This window comes from Nicotiana sylvestris, chromosome 3, assembly GCF_000393655.2.
Source record: "Nicotiana sylvestris chromosome 3, ASM39365v2, whole genome shotgun sequence".
Classification (NCBI taxonomy): Eukaryota; Viridiplantae; Streptophyta; class Magnoliopsida; order Solanales; family Solanaceae; genus Nicotiana; species Nicotiana sylvestris.
Window position 1 is genome coordinate 159,033,894 of NC_091059.1, and position 26,146 is coordinate 159,060,039.

General features: G+C 38.3%; 1 protein-coding gene across 1 annotated transcript; it reads left to right on the forward strand.

Annotated features, from left to right (window-relative positions):
• Nucleotides 1-3,817: 3,817 nt before the first annotated feature.
• Nucleotides 3,818-15,284, forward strand: LOC138888244 (uncharacterized). Its single transcript, XM_070170071.1, has 2 exons — nt 3,818-4,138; nt 14,919-15,284. The coding sequence occupies exons 1-2, from the start codon at nt 3,818-3,820 to the stop codon at nt 15,282-15,284; spliced, it is 687 nt and encodes a 228-aa protein (XP_070026172.1).
• Nucleotides 15,285-26,146: the final 10,862 nt, after the last annotated feature.

The following is a 26,146-nucleotide window of genomic DNA, read 5'->3' on the forward strand; positions in this document are numbered from 1 at the left end:
GATGTGGCACAGCGTATCGAAACGTGACGTCTGCATGTCGTGGAGGAAGTGGGATGGATGTCCGGATGTAGGGATGAAGCCTTTCCCGATTGAAACGAGATAGTTGATATCTTCGACCATCGTTGCGGCGATCTCTCCTTGTTTCGGTTTGGACCGATGTTAGCCATTGGATCGGACCATTTAGCTCATCCTCATCTGCCCTTACTTCGGCACAATAGGCATTATGGATTTCTTCCCACGTGGTGGGAGGGTACTTCATGATTCTACTTAGCAGCTTTTTGGTTGCTTTTGACCCGTTTCTATTTAACCCATTTTTGAAGGCTGCTACCGCCATCCCTTCTAATACTTTTGGTAGGCTCCTTCTTACCTTGTTGAATCGGGCCAGGAAATCCCGAAGTCATTCGCCTGTTGTATGTTTAACGGCGAAGATGTCATTTACCCTGGCTTCTGCCTTTTCGCTCCCGCATGAGCGATGACGAATTTATCCGCCATTTCTTCGAACGTTGATATTGATGATGCCGGTAGTTGGGAATACCATGTCAACGCTCCCTCTGTCGGAGTTTCGCCGAACTTTTTCAGCAGCACCGATGACACATGTTCTTTCAACAGATCATTGCCTTATACTGCAATGACGTAGTGGATTATGTGATTTTTCGGGTCCGTGGTGCTATCGTATATTTTCAAGTATGGCGGCATTTTGAAGTTTTTTGGAATATTGTGGGGGGCGCCTCTTCACTACATGGTTGCTCGACAAATCGGCCTACGTCGCATTTTTGTAGCAATTTCGGAGCGCCTAGTATTTTATCGACTCTTTCCTGATGCTCCTTCATCTGATCACGGAGCATTTTTGTTCTCGTTTTCCATTTCTTCCATTTTAAAGATGGCTACAAGTGCATTGTTACATACATCAATGACAGTATGAGTGTTACCTGTGCGTGGAGTTTCTGGCTCATCGTCGACATTTGCGGTTTCTACGTGTATTATGCCTCCGATATCCCTTTGAACGGGTTTGTTGAGTATGTTGTTCAAGGTCTTTGTCAACCACTCTTCTAGTAGCCTTTTCATAGCCGGTGGTTCTTCTCTTGCTGCGGATGTTGAGCTTTCCCTCTCGCGCGAGTCATTCACACTTTCGTGCGAGGGGATGAGGTATCTCCCTCAAGTGTAGCACTTGGCGTTGCGTTTTCATTGTCCTCCCTACCGGCTTTGTTGATGGAATTCAGAAGGTTGTTCGTGACACCTACTTGTCGCACCTCCTTTTCCGCCCCCGCGAGGGGCGTAGGAGTTTTTTCCAATTAAAGGACAATCGAAACGGGATTTATTTATTTATTTCAGAGTCGCCACTTGGGAGATTTAGGGTGTCCCAAGTCACCAATTTTAATCCCGAATCGAGGAAAAGAATGACTCCATATTACAGTCTGCGTACCAGAAATCCAGATAAGGAATTCTGTTAACCCGGGAGAAGGTGTTAGGCATTCCCGAGTTCCGTGGTTCTAGCACGGATGCTCAACTGTCATATTCGGCTTATTTATCTGATTTTAATACAATTATGAACCGATGTGCCAATTTTAACTTTTTACCACTTTATTATTATTATTTTTAAAAGAATGTGAACATCTCTTAAAACACGTCTTTGGACTGCGTCACATGAAATGCGCCCACAATCCGGAACACATTTTATTTGATGTTTTGGGATTTGGATTTGGGTCGCATGAAATGCACACCCAAGCTTAAGAAAGTAAATTATTAAACACGCGCCTAAAGAGACTATCGCGTTATTATTTTGGGAAGGCCGTGAAATTCGCTAAACGGCCCTCCCGAATTCTAAGTAATTAACACATATATTTTTGTGAGGGCCCCGCAATCTGTGTGTTTTATTTGGCGAGGCTCGTCTCATTTTATTTAAAAGGATAAACCTATAGTGACTACATTTCTTCTATTAAGTTTGTCTCTAAAAGTAAAAGGAAATCCCTCAATTAATTACATGCTGAAAAAGTCGAACTTATTAGTTATTAGTTTACGGCTAATGCAAATGGAAAATTGCAATCGAGTTTGTACAAAGAGAGATTTCTTCCGTTCTATATTCTATTATTTAATAACACTGGAACATGAGATTTACGCACAATAATATCAAAACAGATTACCTGTTCTTTGATTAATTTAAACTAACATTATTAGATGAAGAAGTTATACATATGTAACTTCATTACTCATTAATCAGTCAACTACATTTTTATACAAAGAAAGGAAAATTATATTCAAACACAAATCTAAACAGGAGGAATTCAACAGGAACAAAGCCTGATTAATATTTCATTTTGCTTCAAGCCGAGAGTGTACAAATGTGTACCTGGAAATGGCAGTACAAGAACAAAAGAAGTAGGAGTCAGCAACAGTAATAACACAGCAACAGCAGGTTCAGCAACACCACAAAACCAGTAACAACCAGTAGAATAACCCAGTAACAGATTGAAAAATCAGCAATACCAAAGTGCAATCGCAGTCAAAGCAGAAAAGAGATGGATACAAGATGCAGCAGTTTACTGATTTTGAATCACACTCGAGGAAATGCAAACGAAAATTATTCAAGTGAAAGTTCAAATTGCCTTTCTCGTTTACTCTCAAAATGTTTCAAGTGTCAAAGTCCTCTTCTAAAAAAACTCTCCTCAAAGTAAAAGCCCTCAAGTATTTTCCTTTTTTTTCGTCCAAGTCTTTTAGTCTAAGACTCTCTTTCTTTTTTAAACTGCCCATTTTTTTTAGTCCCCAGCTCTCAAATGTAAAAGTCTGTCTGAGTGTCAAAAATCTCCCGTAAAATCTGATTCAAGTTCCCTTATTTATTCTCCATCCCAAACCCTTTAATCAATTAATAAAACCACACTTTCTCCTACCAAACTCACTATCTTCCCACTCATCCCCCTTTTAATCCACTACCTAATGTTTTGTCCCCCACTACATTAAATAAATATATCAAACCCCAACCCATTACCTCTTGTCCCCCATGCCTAACATAAACAATTATATCACCCACACCCCATTACATTTTGTCCCACATGCTTAACATAAAGAATTACAAAATGTACAATTCCTAAACTACCCCTCCGACCTTATTGCAATTACCATTTTACCCCTGAACGTACTGCAATTTACCAAACTACCCCCATCAGCTATAACCAATCAATTAATCAAACTCAACCAAAATATAGCCAATATGACCAATTTCTACACAAATTCAAACAACAAATCACATGAACACGATTTCTGAACCAATTCAACAACAAATCACATGAACACAAATTGAACAACATCAAATTAATGTGCATAAATTAACCATATTGGGAACCAATCCTGGTTAACTTAGACCAAAAATTGATGAGCAAGGAAACAACAATATTAACAACACAATACATGATTCAAACTAAATCAACAAATCAAAAACCAAAACATAAACTCATATTAAATTACTGGATGAACTTCAAACAAAGAATAAACATGCATTAGATCCATATTAAATAACAAACATGACGGATTCAAATGATTTAAACTAAATCTAACAATATTAAAATTAACCTAACAATTTCTTCTACAAAAATACAAAATAAAAGCACATGAAATAAACTGAAAAACTAATTAATCAAAATTCCATTTGAATCTGAAAATTAAATCAACAAAACATATGAACAAACTAGAAAATTATTTCAACGATGAACAAACAAAACGAGAATTGAATCATTTATCGATTTTGGATCCGAAAAATATCAAACAAAAATATGGACAAAATGAAACTTAAAAAAATCCACTAACCGGATCGAAACGACGAACAATGACTGACCAACAACGAACTCGTATGGACTGTTTTGACGACGAAGCGACAAGCTGCGATGGCAGCCATGGCGAAAGAAACGAAGATGAAGGAGCAGCAGCACAAAACAGTAGCAGTACGAAGACCCATGAGCAGCAGATGAAGAAGAAGATGATGAGCAGCAGGTGGATGCAACGGGCAGCAGTTGAGCAACAGCAGCAGCACGATGGAGTCGCCAGCAGCAGCACGCAGCAGCGGCGGAGCAGCAGCGGAACAACAGCGGACGCAACATCAGCAGACACAGATGAAGCAGCTATGATGGGCAGCCGTGGGGAGCAGCAGGTAGACTATTTGGGTCGTCACTGGTTGTCGACTGTAGTCGACGAAAATGGGGGGTTGACAACGATAAGATGAAGCAGCGGCCATGGATGTCGAGACGGAGCTCGAAAGTGGTCGTTTGGTCGTTCATAGCTTGAAGACGACTATGGAGATGGTGTTGGTTGTTTGTTCGAGCTGGGGTCGTGAGGGTGATGAATAATGACGTGTGTGTGTGTGTGTGTGTTGAGGGGGATAGGCAGGGCAGCCATGGATGTCTTGCTTGGAGTTTAAGGAAGAAGAAGGAAAGAGAGGGGGGGCGGGCTTCCACAGTGAACAATTATGTTAGGGTTTTGTTGTTTTTTTTTTTTTTTGAAAGATAGGGAAATAGGGGTATTGAGTTATGGACTGGGTCGACCCGGTTTGAAATGGACCGGGTCGTTTGGGAAGATTGGGTCTCTTTGGGGCTTGTGGTTTATAATTGAAGAAATGGCCCAATCTGATTTTTCTTTGTATTTTTGCTCTCTTTTCTTTTACTTTCTAATTAATAAAACTAAAATTTTTAAATTAAGTTAATAAACTAAATTAACTTATCGAAAAATAATAATTAGTTCCAAATAAAAATTATCGCACATAAGGATAGCAATTAACAATAAAATCGCACAATTAAACGTTAAATGCCAAAATGCGACGTACATTATTTTTATGATTTTCTCATTTTTGTAAACAAACTTAAATAACTACTAAAACGGAAATGCGACATATTTTAATATTTTTATTAATTTAAACAAACAAACATGCGCAAACAAATACAAATAATTATCCAAAAATGTCACAAAAATTCTCAAAATTGCACACCAAGGAAAATCATTTTATTTTGAATTTTTTGGGAGTAATTCTCATATAGGGCAAAAATCACGTGCTTACAGCTGCCCCTCTTTGCTCGAAGACACGAAGGGTTTTCGTGCAAAGATAAAGTGAGCAATTTTTGCCCATCCGAGTACTCCGTGTGAAGCATTTTTTGAAAAAAATTTGACCGAACCTTTGCTTCAGAGGTTTCCTACATATCCTGGGCTAAACAGGAATCAAGTCAATGTAGTTCGGGAAATTTTGGTAGCTGGGACTACCGTGGGACTGCAAGGTTACTGCTGTTGCATGCTATTACCACTGCTTACCGATCTCCTTGTTACACCGTGCTTAAAAGAAAACAAGAAGCTAGGCTAGACTGCAACTTGTTCTTGTTGCCTTGCTTTCTTGTCTGCTTGCGTTTCTTCCGGTGCTTTTCTTCCGAGACTTCTGGCCCTTTGCTTTTCTGAATACCAGTTTTCATCATTTTGTTCGGTCCGCTGGGGACATGGCTTTCTTCATTAAGATTTTCGGCGGTTCCTCTGGGGATACGGCTTTCTTCATCAGTTTGTTATGCTGGGCATGATTTAATGTTCACAAGCCGCTTCTTTCAAAATGCGTCTTTTCTTCCTTTTGACATATGCACTTGAGTTTGTGCTAGGACCTCTTGTTGCAACCTTCTGCTTCCCGGTGCTGGGGATTTTTATTGTTTCCTGCTGGGGATTCCTGTTGTAACCTTCTGCCTTCCGGTGGGGTTATTGCTTTCAAGATCTGCAGTATAAGACTGAAAATTATTCCTCTTGTTATACAGGTGGGCGCCTGACTTCAACAAACAACTTTGAAAAATAAAAGCGCCATTCCTCTCTTCAGGCGGGCTCCTGACTTCAAATAAACAACTTTTAAAATAAACGTCATTCCTCTCTTCAGGCGGGCTCCTGACTTCAACAACAACTTTAAAAATAAACGCCATTCCTCTCTTCAGGCGGGCTCCTGACTTCAACAACTTTGAAAATAAAATGCCATTCCTTTCTTTAGGTTGGCGAGATTTAAACAACTTTAAAAATAAACGTCATTCCTCTCTTCAGGCGGGCTCCTGACTTCAAAAACAACCTTGAAAAATAAACGCCTTTCCTCTCTTCAGGCGGGCTCCTGACTCCAACAACAACTTTAAAAATAAAATGTCATTCTTTTCTTTAGGTTGGCAAGATTTCAACAACTTTTAAAATAAAACGTCTTTCCTCTCTTCAGGCGGGCTCCTGATTTCAACAACAACTTTGAAAATAAACGACATTCCTCTCTTCAGGCGGGCTCCTGACTTCAACAACAACTTTAAAAATAAACGCCATTCCTCTCTTCAGGCGGGCTCCTAATTTCAACAACAACTTTTGAAAATAAACGCCATTCCTCTCTTCAGGCGGGCTCCTGACCTCAACAACTACTTTGAAAATAAAATGTCATTCCTTTCTTTAGGTTGGCGAGATTTAAACAGCTTTAAAAATAAAACGTCTTTCCTCTCTTCAGGCGGGCTCCTGACTTCAACAAACAACTCTGAAAATAAAATGTCATTCTACAGGTGGGCTCCTGAATTCAACAATAACTTTAAAAATAAACGTCATTCCTCTCTTTAGGCGGGCTCCTGATTTCAAACTTAGGAGGAAATGCCTCTCCTATGGGTAAAAATAAACTTAGGAGGAAATGCATCTCCTATGGGAAAAACAAACTTAGGAGGAAATGCCTCTCTTATGGGTAAAACTAAACTTAGGAGGAAATGCCTCTCCTATGGGTAAAAACAAACTTAGGAGGAAATGCCTCTTATATGGGTAAAAATAAACTTAGGAGGAAATGCATCTCCTATGGGTAAAAAAACAAACTTAGGAGGAAATGCCTCTCCTATGGGTAAAACTAAACTTAGGAGGAAATGCCTCTCCTATGGGTAAAAACAAACTTAGGAGGAAATGCCTCTCCTATGGGTAAAAATAAACTTAGGAGGAAATGCATCTCCTATGGGTAAAAAAACAAACTTAGGAGGAAATGCCTCTCCTATGGGTAAAACTAAACTTAGGAGGAAATGCCTCTCCTATGGGTAAAAACAAACTTAGGAGGAAATGCCTCTCCTATGGGTAAAAACAAACTTAGGAAGAAATGCATCTCCTATGGGTAAAAAAACAAACTTAGGAGGAAATGACTCTCCTATGGGTACAATTAATTTAGGAGGAAATGCATCTTCTATGGGTAAAACTTTAAACTTAGGAAGTGCGTCTCCTATGCGTGAACCATTTCCTTCTTCCTGAATTACTTATTTACCTGTGTTGTCTTCCCTCGAAACTGCTGGGGATTATTTTGCTGGGGATGAATTTTCCTTTTCTTCCTCACCCACTCTGGGTTGTTCGACCCTCTTGAAACTTGGTCGAAACTCTGTCGAGGATACTTCTACATCTCTATGATCCGCTGGGGATAACACTGCTGAGGATAACTCTGCTGAGTAAATATGTTATCTTACTCCTTCCAAAATTACTTCCTTTTAAGTAGGATGTTTCATTCCTCTGCAAACTACTTCCCCCTTTTTTTCTTTTTCTTTTTTTTTCTTTTTTTTCGTTTCCTTTTTTTTTTTTTTGCATAGCTTCTTCCTTCGAAGACTACCTCCCTTGAGACTCGTTTTGCCTTTCCTCGAAAGGAACCGCTGAGGATACCGATTTTCACCAAACTTTTGTTGGACTCCTCGAAACTGCTGGGGATAACACTGTTGGGGAATTATTTACTTACCTGTTGGGGGATAAAATGTTATTAGCTGGGGATAACGCTGTCTAGGATAACACTGCTGGGGGATTCTGATTCCTTCAGAACTAGTGCTTCACTCTTTGGAAGGCTGTTGGGAATGATGCTGGCATTTTGCTTCTTCTGAGCTCAAGTTTCATCCCTTTGTTCTGTCCGCTGGGGAACAACTTCCTCCATTGAAACTTATTATGTTGGGGGCAACACTGGTTCAAAGACCACTTCCCTTGAGACTGGTGTTATCTTTATTCTCCCCCAAATGGGTACCTGACTTCCAGAAAATTTTCTAAATGAAAGGAAAATTTTCTGCCCCAGTTTGATAATATCCCTTGTGGCATGCATTTCTGTCATCAATGCCATTTCCTTTACCTGTTTCAAATCAAACAAAATTTGTTAGTTTAAAACGCGGTGGTTGGTTGTGATACTCCTACTGGGATGGTTTTACCTTTCTCCTTCCTTGCTCTGTGTTCCACAACTTGTTGGGGATGATATTATTTGCTGGGAATAATCCCTTTCTGCTGGGGATATCCCTCTTCTTTTGTGGCATAGCTCGGAAACCGGCATTTCCCCGACCTTTTAGTCTCGTATGAATTTCCCAAATCATGCTCATTGTTCTCCTTGCTTTGTCTACAGGCCTTGGCCTTGAGGTTTATAACCTTTGATTTCGACAAGGGTATCCCTCTTGACACTCGTCAATCCTTTTATCAATTCCCTTTTGCTGGGGATATCTTTTTTGACACTGGTGACTATACCATTTGGATGCACTAGTCAGATCTCATTTTGTATAATTGGGAAGCTGATGACATATTTTGAAGTCAATTCACACTTGTTATGACCAGACAGACTCTATTGGGGAGTTTTTCTATGAAAGGAGAAAGATAAAAGAAACAAAATAAAAGACAAAGGAAACGATGACTCTTTTACAAAAGAAACTATAAATAAAAACCTATCAAACGAAAACAACGACTCTAATGGTCATGACATGCACATGTGGCCTATCCTCTGCCGTCAATCGTCTTTCAAGACCTTCAATTGGCAATTCTCCATCTGATTCCTAATCTTATTCGACTTGTAGTGCCCGAAGGGTTTTCACTATCAAGCCTCTCTCATTTTGGTTTTTCTCTCAGCTTTCATCGCCTTATGGTGTCCGTGAAGATTTTCACCGATAAGACTCTCTCATTTGTATCACTTTCCAGTTGGGGATTTGGAGTGTTGCCGGTTTAACTCTCTCTGCTGGGGATTAGAGTTCTTTCTGCTGTGGATCAGAGTTTATGTTCATCGGTAAGACTCTCATTTGTTTGACTTGGCATCTTTTGAAGACTGATCAGAAAGTCATTCTTTGGACCGTAATGTGGGTTTCTGGATAGGGCTAGAAAGAAAGGGTATTAAAGGCTCAAAAAATAAATCAATTTGGGGTTCAAAATTACAACCTTCGGAACCATATTTGTTTATAACAAGCGCAACCCTTGCCCCAGTTTCTTGCTTGGGGATTATTTACTTACTTATTTATTTTTATTTTTAATTTTTATTACACCATGACCGAGCCGTGAGGCGCCTACGTATCCTCTTTGAGGAATCAGGTCGAACGTAGTTACCAATTCCTCCGTTTTCTTCTGACTTTCTTTTGTTTTTTTGTTATCATTTTTCTTTTATTTTCTCTTTTCTTTTCATTTTTTTTCGTTTTTGTTGCTTCTTTTTTTTGTGTTTTCTTTCTTTTTTTTTCTTTTCTTCTTCTTTACCTTCCAGGGTCGTATTTTCTAGTCGTTGCTATTGATTCCGAACGAGGAGTACGAAAGAAAAAATAAACAAGGCTCAAAAGGGGTAACGAAGGATAAAGTGTTTAGGTAGCAGAACGAAATGCCTTCGTCATTTCAGTCTTCAAAACATGTCAAGTGCAAACAACACAATTGAACAAGGATTTATAGTCTCTTCTGATGGTGTTGGACTTGACAATTATATTCAACATTTGCTTTTCATTTATCATTTCTAAAGCACCGTTGGGCGACACTCTCACTCTTATTATCATGAACAACCCTCATGCCAATTTGGCGAATCTTGCTTTTAAACGGTTTTCTTTGTGTTTTACTTTCCCTAGTTCCACATGACTCGAGCTCCGAATAATCTCAACCGTCCTTATTTCCTTTAAATGTTCTAACCACCTTTCCGGGGTTTTATGATTAACTTTTAAGATTAGGCCCAAACTGTGTGCGCATGTCATTTCACCAGAATCGGCGCTGGAAAAAAATGATAAAAAGACCCAACAAAAGATGACGGGAAATAATAAAAGACCGGATTTTGCATTAGATTACCGGTGAAATGGTTTGAATAACAAAACAAACGAAACAAACCAGAATAAAATCCTAAAATAGCCTGGACAAAACTTAAACAGACCGCTATGACAAAATGGAAAGATAAGAAGGTTTGACACAAGACAATATCCGGATTACAACCCTAAGAATAATCCGGACAACAGAAATGACAACAAAATAAGCCACCAAAAGCTTCTCTCTTACTTACCAAGGAACGGAGCGTCCTTCCATTTTATCAAAACTGACATCTCAGCCACTGAGTTTCGTATCAGTATTGCCCAGACCATTGCCAACTTCAATATCATCAACCCTAGTCAAAAATTCCCCAATAGGATTCGAGTGCTTCTGTCATCAGGCCTGAACCCCGCAAAGTGTGTATCATGATGTGCAGGTAAAGGATTCCGTGCGACATTCTGGGTGTCATTGTCCGGCTTACCACAAACCAACCACCTTAACTTTCTTTGCGATTCAAAACAAAACAGGTTAGAATGGACTCAGTCGGTCCTCATTATTAACAACATCTTTTTTTCTTTTTTTCTTTTTTTTTCATCTTTTTTTTTCTTTGTCTTTTTTTTTTCTTTTTTTTCATTTTTTTTGTTGTGGTCGAATCTTATAGAGATTGCCTACGTATCATGACCCCGCATGAATCAGACCTTGCGTAGTTCGGACCAATAAAAGATAAACAATAATAAACATTTTTTTCAATTTAAAACAAACTGGGTTTCAAAGGTTTGAAGAAGACCTACAAACTCGAAAATCAAACAACCCACGTATTCTAATTAAAAGATTTACAAACTCCAAACAAAAAGGCCAGCTTCTTTTCCCCGTTTGACAAATGCAACCAAACGGCTATTTTTGCAAATGTGACCCCTTCCAAATCTCACATGAATTTTGAGGTCGGGGAGGATTATTTTATGACACTTTACAAACTTGTCCGTTCTTTTACGAAAATAGCCTTTCGACAACTGAAAGATACGCTAAGGCTATTTCGGGAAGAACGGTTTAAGACGCGGCCGAAGGTGGCTCGGCTTATTTTTGACAAAACAAAAATTCAAACGGTATTCACCTGACCGCTGACTCTTTGTTTCTTTTTTCTTTCTCAAATTATAATAAAACCTTGTGTTGCAAACACGGCCCTTCAGCGTCTCGGGGACGAAGATTTTTTTAAGGCTGTGTGGGTCAACTAGACCAAAAAACAATGACCCAAAAGGTGGCTGTTTATGCAAAGCCAGCCTTCCGGCGTCCCTTTCGGGAACATTCAGCTATGTTTTGACAAAACAGCGTCACCCGACTTTTTTATGACAGAACTAAAATTTTGACATATTTTTTTTATTATTTATTTGTTTTTGGCTATTTTAGCAAAAGGTGGGGTTGGACCCGATGAGGGTTGCCTACGTATCTCACATCCGGTGAGAATCAAACCCGCGTAGTTCGGGCAGATTGGATACGGGTGAGAATAAAAAAATAACTAATTCAGAGAAAACATATCTTTTTTTTCTTTTGCTTTTTCTTAAAAGGTGATAAAACATGTAAAATCTTTTGGATTTTTTTTTTACCTTTTTTTTATTTTTGATTTTTCAAAAATGATAAAAAGTGCAAAATAAAATTTGAATTCATTTTTTTTTAAATAAAAATGTAACAAAACATAATCGGGCCCTATTTGCTTTATCTTCACACTTCACCCTCTCTTTTTCCTTTTTTCCTTTTCATTCACTCTCAATTATCATTGGTCCGCCAAATGACCCTTTTACCCTTGAAGGAATGCAACATGTAGCACATAAGATGCATCAAGATGGTCTTTTTCATTTCAAGTTGCTAGTCCTAGACAGACCCAACCCCTGTGTTCAGTCCCCTAAGCCAAATGCAACATGATGCAAATAATCGTTCCTACTAGGGATCCGGCATGAAGTCATGTTATTCTATGTTCAAAACCTGAGTCGGTGTTCTAGACTGTGTACCCGAGCGGACAACTCAAGTCGAGGAGGGGGCAACTTACCGGAAACCAAAAGGCTATCCAGCTTCGTAACTTGTCCGAGCCTCTTTTTTATTTCAGGGTATGACACTAACAGAATAGGGAGTCTCAACCAGTAAGCACATCCCCAGAGGTGAAGAGAGAAGGGTTCGGCACAGTTTATATATACAGTCAAATAATATCAAAACGGTAAAAGCAGCATTTAGCACATTAGGCTCAAACATGTAAAAATCAGATAAAGCCAAAATATAACAATTTATCTAAGCTCGAATTTCTAACCCTGAACCAGTAGTTCTGGGTTACAAGTCCCCAGCAGAGTCGCCAGAGCTGTCGCACCTCCTTTTTTCGCCCCCGCGAGGGGCGTAGGAGTTTTTTCCAATTAAAGGACAATCGAAACGGGATTTGTTTATTTATTTCAGAGTCGCCACTTGGGAGATTTAGGGTGTCCCAAGTCACCAATTTAATCCCGAATCGAGGAAAAGAATGACTCCATATTACAGTCTGCGTACCAGAAATCCGGATAAGGAATTCTGTTAACCCGGGAGAAGGTGTTAGGCATTCCCGAGTTCCGTGGTTCTAGCACGGTCGCTCAACTGTCATATTCGGCTTATTTATCTGATTTTAATACAATTATGAACCGATGTGCCAATTTTAACTTTTTACCACTTTATTATTATTATTTTTAAAAGAATGTGAACATCGCTTAAAACACGTCTTTGGACTGCGTCACATGAAATGCACCCACAATCCGGAACACATTTTATTTGATGTTTTGGGATTTGGATTTGGGTCGCATGAAATGCACACCCAAGCTTAAGAAAGTAAACTATTAAACACGCGCCTAAAGAGACTATCGCGTTATTATTTTGGGAAGGCCGTGAAATTCGCTAAACGGCCCTCCCGAATTCTAAGTAATTAACACATATATATTTGTGAGGGTCCCTCAATCTGTGTGTTTTATTTGGCGAGGCCCGTCTCATTTTATTTAAAAAGATAAACCTATAGTGACTACATTTCTTCTATTAAGTTTGTCTCTAAAAGTAAAAGGAAATCCTTCAATTAATTACATGCTGAAAAAGTCGAACTTATTAGTTATTAGTTTACGGCTAATGCAAATGGAAAATTGCAATCGAGTTTGTACAAAGAGAGATTGCTTCCGTTCTATATTCTATTATTTAATAACACTGGAACATGAGATTTACGCACAATAATATCAAAACAGATTACTTGTTCTTTGATTAATTTAAACTAACATTATTAGATGAAGAAGTTATGCAACCTCGTTACTCATTAATCAGTCAACTACATTTTTATACAAAGAAAGGAAAATTATATTCAAACACAAATCTAAACAGGAGGAATTCAACAGGAACAAAGCCTGATTAATATTTCATTTCGCTTCAAGCCGAGAGTGTACAAATGTGTACCTGGAAATGGCAGTACAAGAACAAAAGAAGTAGGAGTCAGCAACAGCAGGTTCAGCAACACCGCAAAACCAGTAACAACCAGTAGAATAACCCAGTAACAGATTGAAAAATCAGCAATACCAAAGTGCAATCGCAGTCAAAGCAGAAAAGAGACGGATACAAGATGCAGCAGTTTACTGATTTTGAATCACACTCGAGGAAAGGCAAACAAAAATTATTCAAGTGAAAGTTCAAATTGCCTTTCTCGTTTACTCTCAAAATGTTTCAAGTGTCAAAGTCCTCTTCTAAAAAAACTCTCCTCAAACTAAAAGCCCTCAAGTATTTTCCTTTTTTTTTTGTCCAAGTCTTTTAGTCTAAGACTCTCTTTCTTTTTTAAACTGCCCGTTTTTTTTAGTCCCCAGCTCTCAAATGTAAAAGCCTGTCTGAGTGTCAAAAATCTCCCTTAAAATCTGATTCAAGTTCCCTTATTTATTCTCCATCCCAAACCCTTTAATCAATTAATAAAACCACACTTTCTCCTACCAAACCCACTATCTTCTCACGCATCCCCCTTTTAATCCACTACCTAATGTTTTGTCCCCCACTACATTAAATAAATATATCAAACCCCAACCCATTACCTCTTGTCCCTCATGCCTAACATAAACAATTATATCACCCACACCCCATTACATTTTATCCCCCATGCTTAACATAAACAATTACAAAATGTACAATTCCTAAACTACCCCTCCGACCTTATTGCAATTACCATTTTACCCCTGAACGTACTGCAATTTACCAAACTACCCCCATCAGCTATAACCAATCAATTAATCAAACTCAACCAAAATATAGCCAATATGACCAATTTCTACACAAATTCAAACAACAAATCACATGAACACGATTTCTGAACCAATTCAACAACAAATCACATGAACACAAATTGAACAACATCAAATTAATGTGCATAAATTAACCATATTGGGAACCAATCCTGGTTAACTTAGACCAAAAATTGATGAGCAAGGAAACAACAATATTAACAACACAATACATGATTCAAACTAAATCAACAAATCAAAAACCAAAACATAAACTCACATTAAATTACTGGATGAACTTCAAACAAAGAATAAACATGCATTAGATCCATATTAAATAACAAACATGACGGATTCAAATGATTTAAACTAAATCTAACAATATTAAAATTAAACTAACAATTTCTTCTACAAAAATACAAAATAAAAGCACATGAAATAAACTGAAAAACTAATTAATCAAAATTCCATTTGAATCTGAAAATTAAATCAACAAAACATATGAACAAACTAGAAAATTATTTCAACGATGAACAAACAAAACAAGAATTGAATCATTTATCGATTTTGGATCCGAAAAATATCAAACAAAAATATGGACAAAATGAAACTTAAAAAAATCCACTAACCGGATCAAAACGACGAACAATGACTGACCAATGACGAACTCGTAAGGACTGTTTTGACGACGAAGCGACAAGCTGCGTTGGCAGCCATGGCGAAAGAAACGAAGATGAAGGAGCAGCAGCACAAAACAGTAGCAGTACGAAGACCCATGAGCAGCAGTTGAAGAAGAAGACGATGAGCAGCAAGTGGACACAACGGGCAGCAGTTGAGCAACAGCAGCAGCACGATGGAGTCGCCAGCAGCAGCACACAGCAACGGCGGAGCAACAGCGTAACAGCAGCGGACGCAACATCAGCAGACACAGATGAAGCAGCTATGACGGGCAGCCGTGGGGAGCAGCAGGTGGACTATTTGGGTCGTCACTGGTTGTCGACTTTAGTCGACGAAAATGGGGGGTTGACGACGATGAGATGAAGCAGCGGCCATGGATGTCGAGACGGAGCTCGAAAGTGGTCGTTTGGTCGTTCATAGCTTGAAGACGACGATAGAGATGGTGTTGGTTGTTTGTTCGAGCTGGGGTCATGAGGGTGATGAATAATGACGTGTGTGTGTGTGTATGTGTGTTGAGGGGGATAGGCAGGGCATCCATGGATGTCTTGTTTGGAGTTTGAGGAAGAAGAAGGAAAGAGAGGGGGGGCGGGCTTCCACAGTGAACAATTATGTTAGGGTTTTGTTGTTTTTTTTTTTAGATAGGGAAATAGGGGTGTTGGGTTATGGACTGGGTCGACCCGGTTTGAAATGGACCGGGTCGTTTGGGAAGATTGGGTCTCTTTGGGGCTTGTGGTTTATAATTGAAGAAATGGCCCAATCCGATTTTTCTTTGTATTTTTGCTCTCTTTTCTTTTACTTTCTAATTAATAAAACTAAAAATTTTAAATTAAGTTAATAAACTAAATTAACTTATCGAAAAATAATAATTAGTTCCAAATAAAAATTATCGCACATAAGGATAGCAATTAACAATAAAATCGCACAATTAAACGTTAAATGCCAAAATGCGACATACATTATTTTTATGATTTTCTCATTTTTATAAACAAACTTAAATAACTACTAAAACGGAAATGCAACATATTTTAATATTTTTATTAATTTAAACAAACAAACATGCGCAAACAAATACAAATAATTATCCAAAAATGTCACAAAAATTCTCAAAATTGCACACCAAGGAAAATCATTTTATTTTGAATTTTTTGGGAGTAATTCTCATATAGGGCAAAAATCACGTGCTTACAGCTGCCCCTCTTTGCTCGAAGACACGAAGGGTTTTCGTGCAAAGATAAAGTGAGCGATTTTTGCCCATCTGAGTACTCCGTGTGAAGCATTTTTTGAAAAAGATTTGACCGAACCTTTGCTTCAGAGGTTTCCTACATATCCTGGGCTAAACAGAAATCAGGTCAATGTAGTTCGGGAAATTTTGGTAGCTAGGACTACCGTGGGACTGCAAGGTTACTGCTGTTGCATGCTATTACCACTGCTTACCGATCTCCTTGTTACACCGTGCTTAAAAGAAAACAAGAAGCTAGGCTAGACTGCAACTTGTTCTTGTTGCCTTGCTTTCTTGTCTGCTTGCGTTTCTTCCGGTGCTTTTCTTCCGAGACTTCTGGCCCTTTGCTTTTCTGAATACCAGTTTTCATCATTTTGTTCGGTCCGCTGGGGACATGGCTTTCTTCATTAAGCTTTTCGGCAGTTCCTCTGGGGATACGGCTTTCTTTATCAGATTTGTTATGGTGGGCATGATTTAATGTTCACAAGTCGTTTCTTTCAAAATGCGTCTTTTCTTCCTTTTGACATATGCACTTGAGTTTGTGCTGGGACCTCTTGTTGCAACCTTCTGCTTCCCGATGATTTTTATTGTTTCCTGCTGGGGATTCCTGTTGTAACCTTCTACCTTCTGGTGGGGTTATTGCTTTCAAGATCTGCATTATAAGACTGAAAATTATTCCTCTTGTTATACAGGCGGGCTCCTGACTTCAACAAACAACTTTGAAAAATAAAAACGCCATTCCTCTCTTCAGGCGGGCTCCTGACTTCAAATAAACAACTTTTAAAATAAACGTCATTCCTCTCTTCAGGAGGGATCCTGACTTCAACAACAACTTTAAAAATAAACGTCATTCCTCTCTTCAGGCGGGCTCCTGACTTCAACAACTTTAAAAATAAAATGACATTCCTTTCTTTAGGTTGGCGAGATTTAAACAACTTTAAAAATAAACGTCATTCCTCTCTTCAGGTGGGCTCCTGACTTCAAAAACAACCTTGAAAAATAAACGCCTTTCCTCTCTTCAGGCGGGCTCCTGACTTCAAAAACAACCTTGAAAAATAAATGCCTTTCCTCTCTTCAGGCGGGCTCCTGACTCCAACAATAACTTTAAAAAAATGTCATTCTTTTCTTTAGGTTGGCGAGATTTCAACAACTTTTAAAATAAAACGTCTTTCCTCTCTTCAGGCGGGCTCCTGATTTCAACAACTTTGAAAATAAACGACATTCCTCTCTTCAGGCGGGCTCCTGACTTCAACAACAACTTTAAAAATAATCGTCATTCCTCTCTTCAGGCGGGCTCCTGATTTCAACAACAACTTTTGAAAATAAACGCCATTCCTCTCTTCAGGCGGGCTCCTGACCTCAACAACTACTTTGAAAATAAAATGTCATTCCTTTCTTTAGGTTGGCGAGATTTAAACAGCTTTAAAAATAAAACGTTTTTCCTCTCTTCAGGCGGGCTCCTGACTTCAACAAACAACTCTGAAAATAAAATGTCATTCTACAGGTGGGCTCCTGACTTCAACAACAACTTTAAAAATAAACGTCATTCCTCTCTTTAGGCGGGCTCCTGATTTCAAACTTAGGAGGAAATGCCTCTCCTATGGGTAAAAATAAACTTAGGAGGAAATGCATCTCCTATGGGAAAAACAAACTTAGGAGGAAATGCCTCTCCTATGGGTAAAACTAAACTTAGGAGGAAATGCCTCTCCTATGGGTAATCTAAACTTAGGAGGAAATGCATCTCCTATGGGTAAAAACAAACTTAGGAGGAAATGCCTCTCCTATGGGTAAAAACAAACTTAAGAGGAAATGCATCTCCTATGGGTAAAACTAAACTTAGGAGGAAATGCATCTCCTATGGGTGAAAAACAAACTTAGGAGGAAATGCCTCTTCTATGGGTAAAACTAAACTTAGGAGGAAATGCCTCTCCTATGGGTAAAACTAAACTTAGGAGGAAATGCCTCTCCTATGGGTAAAAACAAACTTAGGAGGAAATGCCTCTCTTATGGGTAAAAATAAACTTAGGAGGAAATGCATCTCCTATGGGTAAAAAAACAAACTTAGGAGGAAATACCTCTCCTATGGGTAAAACTAAACTTAGGAGGAAATGCCTCTCCTATGGGTAAAAATAAACTTAGGAGGAAATGCCTCTCCTATGGGTAAAAACAAACTTAGAAGGAAATGCATCTCTTATGGGTAAAAAAACAAACTTAGGAGGAAATGCCTCTTCTATGGGTAAAACTAAACTTAGGAGGAAATGCCTCTCCTATGGGTAAAATTAATTTAGGAGGAAATGCATCTCCTATGGGTAAAACTTTAAACTTAGAAAGTGTGTCTCCTATGCGTGAACCATTTCCTTCTTCTTGAATTACTTACTTACCTGTGTTGTCTTCCCTCGAAACTGCTGGGGATTATTTTGCTGGGGATGAATTTTCCTTTTCTTCCTCACCCACTCTGGGTTGTTCGACCCTCTTGAAACTTGGTCGAAACTCTGTCGAGGATACTTCTACATCTCGATGATCCGCTGGGGATAACACTGCTGAGGATAACTCTGCTGAGTAAATATGTTATCTTACTCCTTCCAAAATTACTTCCTTTTAAGTAGGATGTTTCATTCCTCTGCAAACTACTTCCCCCCCTTTTTTTTTCTTTTTTTTTCTTTTTCTTTTTCCTTTTTTTTTTGCATAGCTTCTTCCTTCGAAGACTACCTCCCTTGAGACTCGTTTTGCCTTTCCCCGAAAGGAACCGCTGAGGATACCGATTTTCACCAAACTTGTGTTGGACTCCTCGAAACTGCTGGGGATAACACTGTTGGGGAATTATTTACTTACCTGTTGGGGGATAAAATGTTATCAGCTGGGGATAACGCTGTCGAGGATAACACTGCTGGGGGATTCTGATTCCTTCAGAACTAGTGCTTCACTCTTCGGAAGGCTGTTGGGAATGATGCTGGCCTTTTGCTTCTTCTGAGCTCAAGTTTCATCCCTTTGTTCTGTCCGCTGGGGAACAACTTCCTCCATTGAAACTTATTATGTTGGGGGCAACACTGGTTCAAAGACCACTTCCCTTGAGACTGGTGTTATCTTTATTCTCCCCCAAATGGGTACCTGACTTCCAGAAAATTTTCTAAATGAAAGGAAAATTTTCTGCCCCAGTTTGATAATATCCCTTGTGGCATGCATTTCTGTCATCAATGCCATTTCTTTTACCTGTTTCAAATCAAACAAAATTTGTTAGTTTAAAACGCGGTGGTTGGTTGTGATACTCCTACTGGGATGGTTTTCCCTTTCTCCTTCCTTGCTCTGTGTTCCACAACTTGTTGGGGATGATATTATTTGCTGGGAATAATCCCTTTCTGCTGGGGATATCCCTCTTCTTTTGTGGCATAGATCGGAAACCGGCATTTCCCCGACCTTTTAGTCTCGTATGAATTTCCCAAATCATGTTCATTGTTCTCCTTGCTTTGTCTACAGGCCTTGGCCTTGAGGTTTATAACCTTTGATTTCGACAAGGGTATCCCTCTTGACACTCGTCAATCCTTTTATCAATTCCCTTTTGCTGGGGATATCTTTTTTGACACTGGCCTCGCGCTTGTTCCTTGCTGACTATACCTCTTGGATGTACTAGCCAGATCTCATCTTGCATAATTGTAAAGATGATGGCATATTTTGAAGTCAATTCTCACTTGTTCTGACCAAACAGACTCTACTGGGGTATTTTTCTATGAAAGGAAAAGATAAACGGGAACAGAATAAAAGACACAAAAAAAAGAAACGCCGATACCGACTCTTATGGTCATGACATGCGCATGTGGCCTATCCTCCGCCGTCAATCGTCTTTCAAGACCTTTAATTGGCAATTCCCCATCTGATTCTCAATCTTATTCGACTTGTAGTGCCCGAAGGGTTTTCACTATCAAGCCTCTCTCATTTTGGTTTTTCTCTCAGCTTTCATCGCCTTATGGTGTCCGTGAAGATTTTCACCGATAAGACTCTCTCATTTGTATCACTTTCCAGTTGGGGATTTGGAGTGTTGCCGGTATAACTCTCTCTGCTGGGGATTAGAGTTCTTTCTGCTGTGGATCAGAGTTTATGTTCATCGGTAAGACTCTCATTTGTCTGACTTGGCATCTTTTGAAGACTGATCAGAAGGTCTTTCTTTGGACCGTAATATGGGTTTTTGGATAGGGCTAGAAAGAAAGGGTATTAAAGGCTCAAAAAACAAATCAATTTGGGGTTCAAAATTACAACCTTCGGAACCATATTTGTTTATAACAAGCGCAACCCTTGCCCCAGTTTCTTGCTTGGGGATTATTTACTTACTTATTTATTTTTATTTTTAATTTTTATTACACCATGACCGAGCCGTGAGGCGCCTACGTATCCTCTTTGAGGAATCAGGTCGAACGTAGTTCCCAATTCCTCCGTTTTCTTCTGACTTTCTTTTGTTTTTTTTTATCATTTTTCTTTTATTTTCTCTTTTCTTTTCATTTTTTTTCGTTTTTGTTGCTTCTTTTTTTTGTGTTTTCTTTCTTCTTTTTTTCTTCTTCTTTACCTTCCAGGCTCGTATTTTCTAGTCGTTGCTATTGATTTCGAACGAGGGGTACAAAAGAAAAAATAAACAAGGCTCAAAAGGGGTAACGAAGGATAAAGTGTTTAGGTAGCATAACGAAATGCCTTCGTCATTCCAGTCTTCAAAACATGTCAAGTGCAAACAATACAATTGAACAAGGATTTATAGTCTCTTCTGATGGTGTTGGACTTGACAATTATATTCAACATTTGCTTTTCATTTATCATTTCTAAAGCACCGTTGGGCGACACTCTCACTCTTATTATCATGAACAACCCTCATGCCAATTTGGCGAATCTTGCTTTTAAACGGTTTTCTTTGTGTTTTACTTGCCCTAGTTCCACATGACTCGAGCTCTGAATAATCTCAACCGTCCTTATTTCCTTTAAATGTTCTGACCACCTTTCCGGGTTTTATGATTAACTTTTAAGATTAGGCCCAAACTGTGTGCGCATGTCATTTCACCAGAATCGGCGCTGGAAAAAAAATGATAAAAAGACCCAACAAAAGATGACGGGAAATAATAAAAGATCGGATTTTGCATTAGATTACCGGTGAAATGGTTTGAATAACAAAACAAACGAAACAAACCAGAATAAAATCCTAAAATAGCCTGGACAAAACTTAAACAGACCGCTATGACAAAATGGAAAGATAAGAAGGTTTGACACAAGACAATATCCGGATTACAACCCTAAGAATAATCCGGACAACAGAAATGACAACAAAATAAGCCACCAAAAGTTTCTCTCTTGCTAACCAAGGAACGGAGCGTCCTCCCATTTTATCAAAACTGGCATCTCAGCAACTGAGTTTCGTATCAGTATTGCCCAGACCATTGCCAACTTCAATATTATCAACCCTAGTCAACAATTCCCCAATAGGATTCGAGTGCTTCTGTCATCAGGCCTGATCCCCGCAAAGTGTGTATCATGATGTGCAAGTAAAGGATTCCGCGCGACATTCTGGGTGTCATTGTCCGGCTTACCACAAACCAACCACCTTAACTTTCTTTGCGATTCAAAACAAAACAGGTTAGAATGGACTCAGTCGGTCCTCATTATTAACAACATCTTTTTTCTTTTTTTCATTTTTTTTTTTTTTTCATTTATTTTTCATCATTTTTTTTCATTTTTTTTTTGTTGTGGTCGAATCTTATGGAGATTGCCTACGTATCATGACCCGCATGAATCAGACCTTGCGTAGTTCGGACTAATAAAAGATAAACAATAATAAACATTTTTTTCAATTTAAAACAAACTGGGTTTCAAAGGTTTGAAGAAGACCTACAAACTCGAAAATCAAACAACCCACGTATTCTAATTAAAAGATTTACAAACTCCAAACAAAAAGGCCAGCTTCCTTTCCCCGTTTGACAAATGCAACCAAACGGCTATTTTTGCAAATGTGACCCCTTCCAAATCTCACATGAATTTTGAGGCCGGAGAGGATTATTTTATGACACTTTACAAACTTGTCCGTTCTTTTACGAAAATAGCCTTTCGACAACTGAAAGATACGCTAAGGCTATTTCGGCAAGAACGGTTTAAGACGCGGCCGAAGGTGGCTCGGCTTATTTTTGACAAAAAAATATTCAAACGGTATTCACCTGACCGCTGACTCTTTGTTTTTTTTTTCTTTCTCAAATTATAATAAAACCTGGTGTTGCAAACACGGCCATTCAGCGTCTCGGGGACGAAGATTTTTTTAAGGCTGTATGGGTCAACTGGACCAAAAAACAATGACCCAAAAGGTGGCTGTTTATGCAAAGCCAGCCTTCTGGCGTCCCTTTCGGGAACATTCGGCTATGTTTTGACAAAACAGCGTCACCCGGCTTTTTTATGACAGAATTAAAGTTTTGACATGTTTTTTTTATTATTTATTTGTTTTTGGCTATTTTAGCAAAAGGTGGGGTTGGACCCGATGAGGGTTGCCTACGTATCTCACATCCGGTGAGAATCAAACCCGCGTAGTTCGGGCAGATTGGATACGGGTGAGAATAAAAAAAATAACTAATTCAGAGAAAACATATCTTTTTTTTTCTTTTGCTTTTTCTTAAAAGGTGATGAAACATTTAAAATATTTTGGATTTTCTTTTTCCCTTTTTTTATTTTTGATTTTTCAAAAATGATAAAAAGTGCAAAAAAAAAATTTGAATTAATTTTTTTTTTAAAAATAAAAATGTAACAAAGCATAACCGGGCCCTATTTGCTTTATCTTCGCACTTCACCCTCTCTTTTTCCTTTTTTCCTTTTCATTCACTCTCAATTATCATTGGTCCGCCAAATGACCCTTTTACCCATGAAGGAATGCAACATGTAGCACATAAGATGCATCAAGATGGTCTTTTTCATTTCAAGTTGCTAGTCCTAGACAGACCCAACCCCTGTGTTGAGTCCCCTAAGCCAAATGCAACATGATGCAAATAATCGTTCCTACTAGGGATCCGGCATGAAGTCATGTTATTCTATGTTCAAAACCTGAGTCGGTGTTCTAGACTGTGTACCCGAGCGGACAACTCAAGTCGAGGAGGGGGCAACTTACCGGGAACCAAAAGGCTATCCGGCTTCGTAACTTGTCCGAGCCTCTTTTTTATTTCAGGGTATGACACTAACAGAATAGGGAGTCTCAACCAGTAAGCACATCCCCAGAGGTGAAGAGAGAAGGGTTCGGCACAGTTTATATATACAGTCAAATAATATCAAAACGGTAAAAGCAACATTTAGCACATTAGGCTCAAACATGTAAAAATCAGATAAAGCCAAAATATAACAATTTATCTAAGCTCGAATTTCTAACCCTGAACCAGTAGTTCTGGGTTACAGGTCCCCAGCAGAGTCGCCAGAGCTGTCGCACCTCCTTTTTCCGCCCGCGCGAGGGGCGTAGGAGTTTTTTCCAATTAAAGGACAATCGAAACGGGATTTGTTTATTTATTTCAGAGTCGCCACTTGGGAGATTTAGGGTGTCCCAAGTCACCAATTTAATCCCGAATCGAGGAAAAGAATGACTCCATATTACAGTCTGCGTACCAGAAATCCGGATAAGGAATTCTGTTAACCCGGGAGAAGGTGTTAGGCATTCCCGAGTTCCGTGGTTCTAGCACGGTCGCTCAACTGTCATATTCGGCTTATTTATCTGATTTTAATACAATTATGAACCGATGTGCCAATTTTAACTTTTTACCACTTTATTATTATTATTTTTAAAAGAATGTGAACATCGCTTAAAACACGTCTTTGGACTGCGTCACATGAAATGCGCCCACAATCCGGAACACATTTTATTTGATGTTTTGGGATTTGGATTTGGGTAGCATGAAATGCACACCCAAGCTTAAGAAAGTAAACTATTAAACACGCGCCTAAAGAGAATATCGCGTTATTATTTTGGGAAGGCCGTGAAATTCGCTAAACGGCCCTCCCGAATTCTAAGTAATTAACACATATATTTTTGTGAGGGCCCCGCAATCTGTATGTTTTATTTGGCGAGGCCCGTCTCATTTTATTTAAAAGGATAAACCTATAGTGACTACATTTCTTCTATTAAGTTTGTCTCTAAAAGTAAAAGGAAATCCCTCAATTAATTACATGCTGAAAAAGTCGAACTTATTAGTTATTAGTTTACGGCTAATGCAAATGGAAAATTGCAATCGAGTTTGTACAAAGAGAGATTGCTTCCGTTCTATATTTTATTATTTAATAACATTGGAACATGAGATTTACGCACAATAATATCAAAACAGATTACATGTTCTTTGATAAATTTAAACTAACATTATTAGATGAAGAAGTTATACGTATGCAACCTCATTACTCATTAATCAGTCAACTACATTTTTATATAAAGAAAGGAAAATTATATTCAAACACAAATCTAAACAGGAGGAATTCAACATGAACAAAGCCTGATTAATATTTCATTTCGCTTCAAGCCGAGAGTGTACAAATGTGTACCAGGAAATGGCAGTACAAGAACAAAAGAAGTAGGAGTCAGCAACAGTAATAACACAGCAACAGCAGGTTCAGCAACACCGCAAAACCAGTAACAACCAGTAGAATAACCCAGTAACAGATTGAAAAATCAGCAATACCAAAGTGCAATCGCAGTCAAAGCAGAAAAGAGATGGATACAAGATGCAGCAGTTTATTGATTTTGAATCACACTCGAGGAAAGGCAAACGAAAATTATTCAAGTGAAAGTTCAAATTGCCTTTCTCGTTTACTCTCAAAATGTTTCAAGTGTCAAAGTCCTCTTCTAAAAAAACTCTCCTCAAACTAAAAGCCCTCAAGTATTTTCCTTTTTTTTTCGTCCAAGTCTTTTAGTCTAAGACTCTCTTTCTTTTTTAAACTGCCCGTTTTTTTAGTCCCTAGCTCTCAAATGTAAAAGTCTGTCTGAGTGTCAAAAATCTCCCGTAAAATCTGATTCAAGTTCCCTTATTTATTCCCCATCCCAAACCCTTTAATCAATTAATAAAACCACACTTTCTCCTACCAAACCCACTATCTTCCCACTCATCCCCCTTTTAATCCACTGCCTAATGTTTTGTCCCCCACTATATTAAATAAATATATCAAACCCCAACTCATTACCTCTTGTCCCCCATGCCTAACATAAACAATTATATCACCCACACCCCATTACATTTTGTCCCCCATGCTTAACATAAAGAATTACAAAATGTACAATTCCTAAACTACCCATCCGACCTTATTGCAATTACCATTTTACCCCTGAACGTACTGCAATTTACCAAACTACCCCCATCAGCTATAACCAATCAATTAATCAAACTCAACCAAAATATAGCCAATATGACCAATTTCTACACAAATTCAAACAACAAATCACATGAACACGATTTCTGAACCAATTCAACAACAAATCACATGAACACAAATTGAACAACATCAAATTAATGTGCATAAATTAACCATATTGGGAACCAATCCTGGTTAACTTAGACCAAAAATTGATGAGCAAGGAAACAACAATATTAACAACACAATACATGATTCAAACTAAATCAACAAATCAAAAATCAAAACATAAACTCATATTAAATTACTGGATGAACTTTAAACAAAGAATAAACATGCATTAGATCCATATTAAATAACAAACATGATGGATTCAAATGATTTAAACTAAATCTAACAATATTAAAATTAAACTAATAATTTCTTCTACAAAAATACAAAATAAAAGCACATGAAATAAACTGAAAAACTAATTAATCAAAGTTCCATTTGAATCTGAAAATTTAATCAACAAAACATATGAACAAACTAGAAAATTATTTCAACGATGAACAAACAAAACAAGAATTGAATTATTTATCGATTTTGGATCCGAAAAATATCAAACAAAAATATGGACAAAATGAAACTTAAAAAAAATTCACTAACCGGATCGAAACGACGAACAATGACTGAC

Excerpts from the sequence above, each read along its gene's own strand:
- LOC138888244 (XM_070170071.1), top strand. The coding sequence starts at position 3,818 with ATGACTGACCAACAACGAACTCGTATGGACTGTTTTGACGACGAAGCG. Across the intron at positions 4,139-14,918 it reads GCAGCCGTGGGGAGCAGCAG|GACTGTTTTGACGACGAAGC; the intron begins GTAGACTATTTG and ends CGAACTCGTAAG.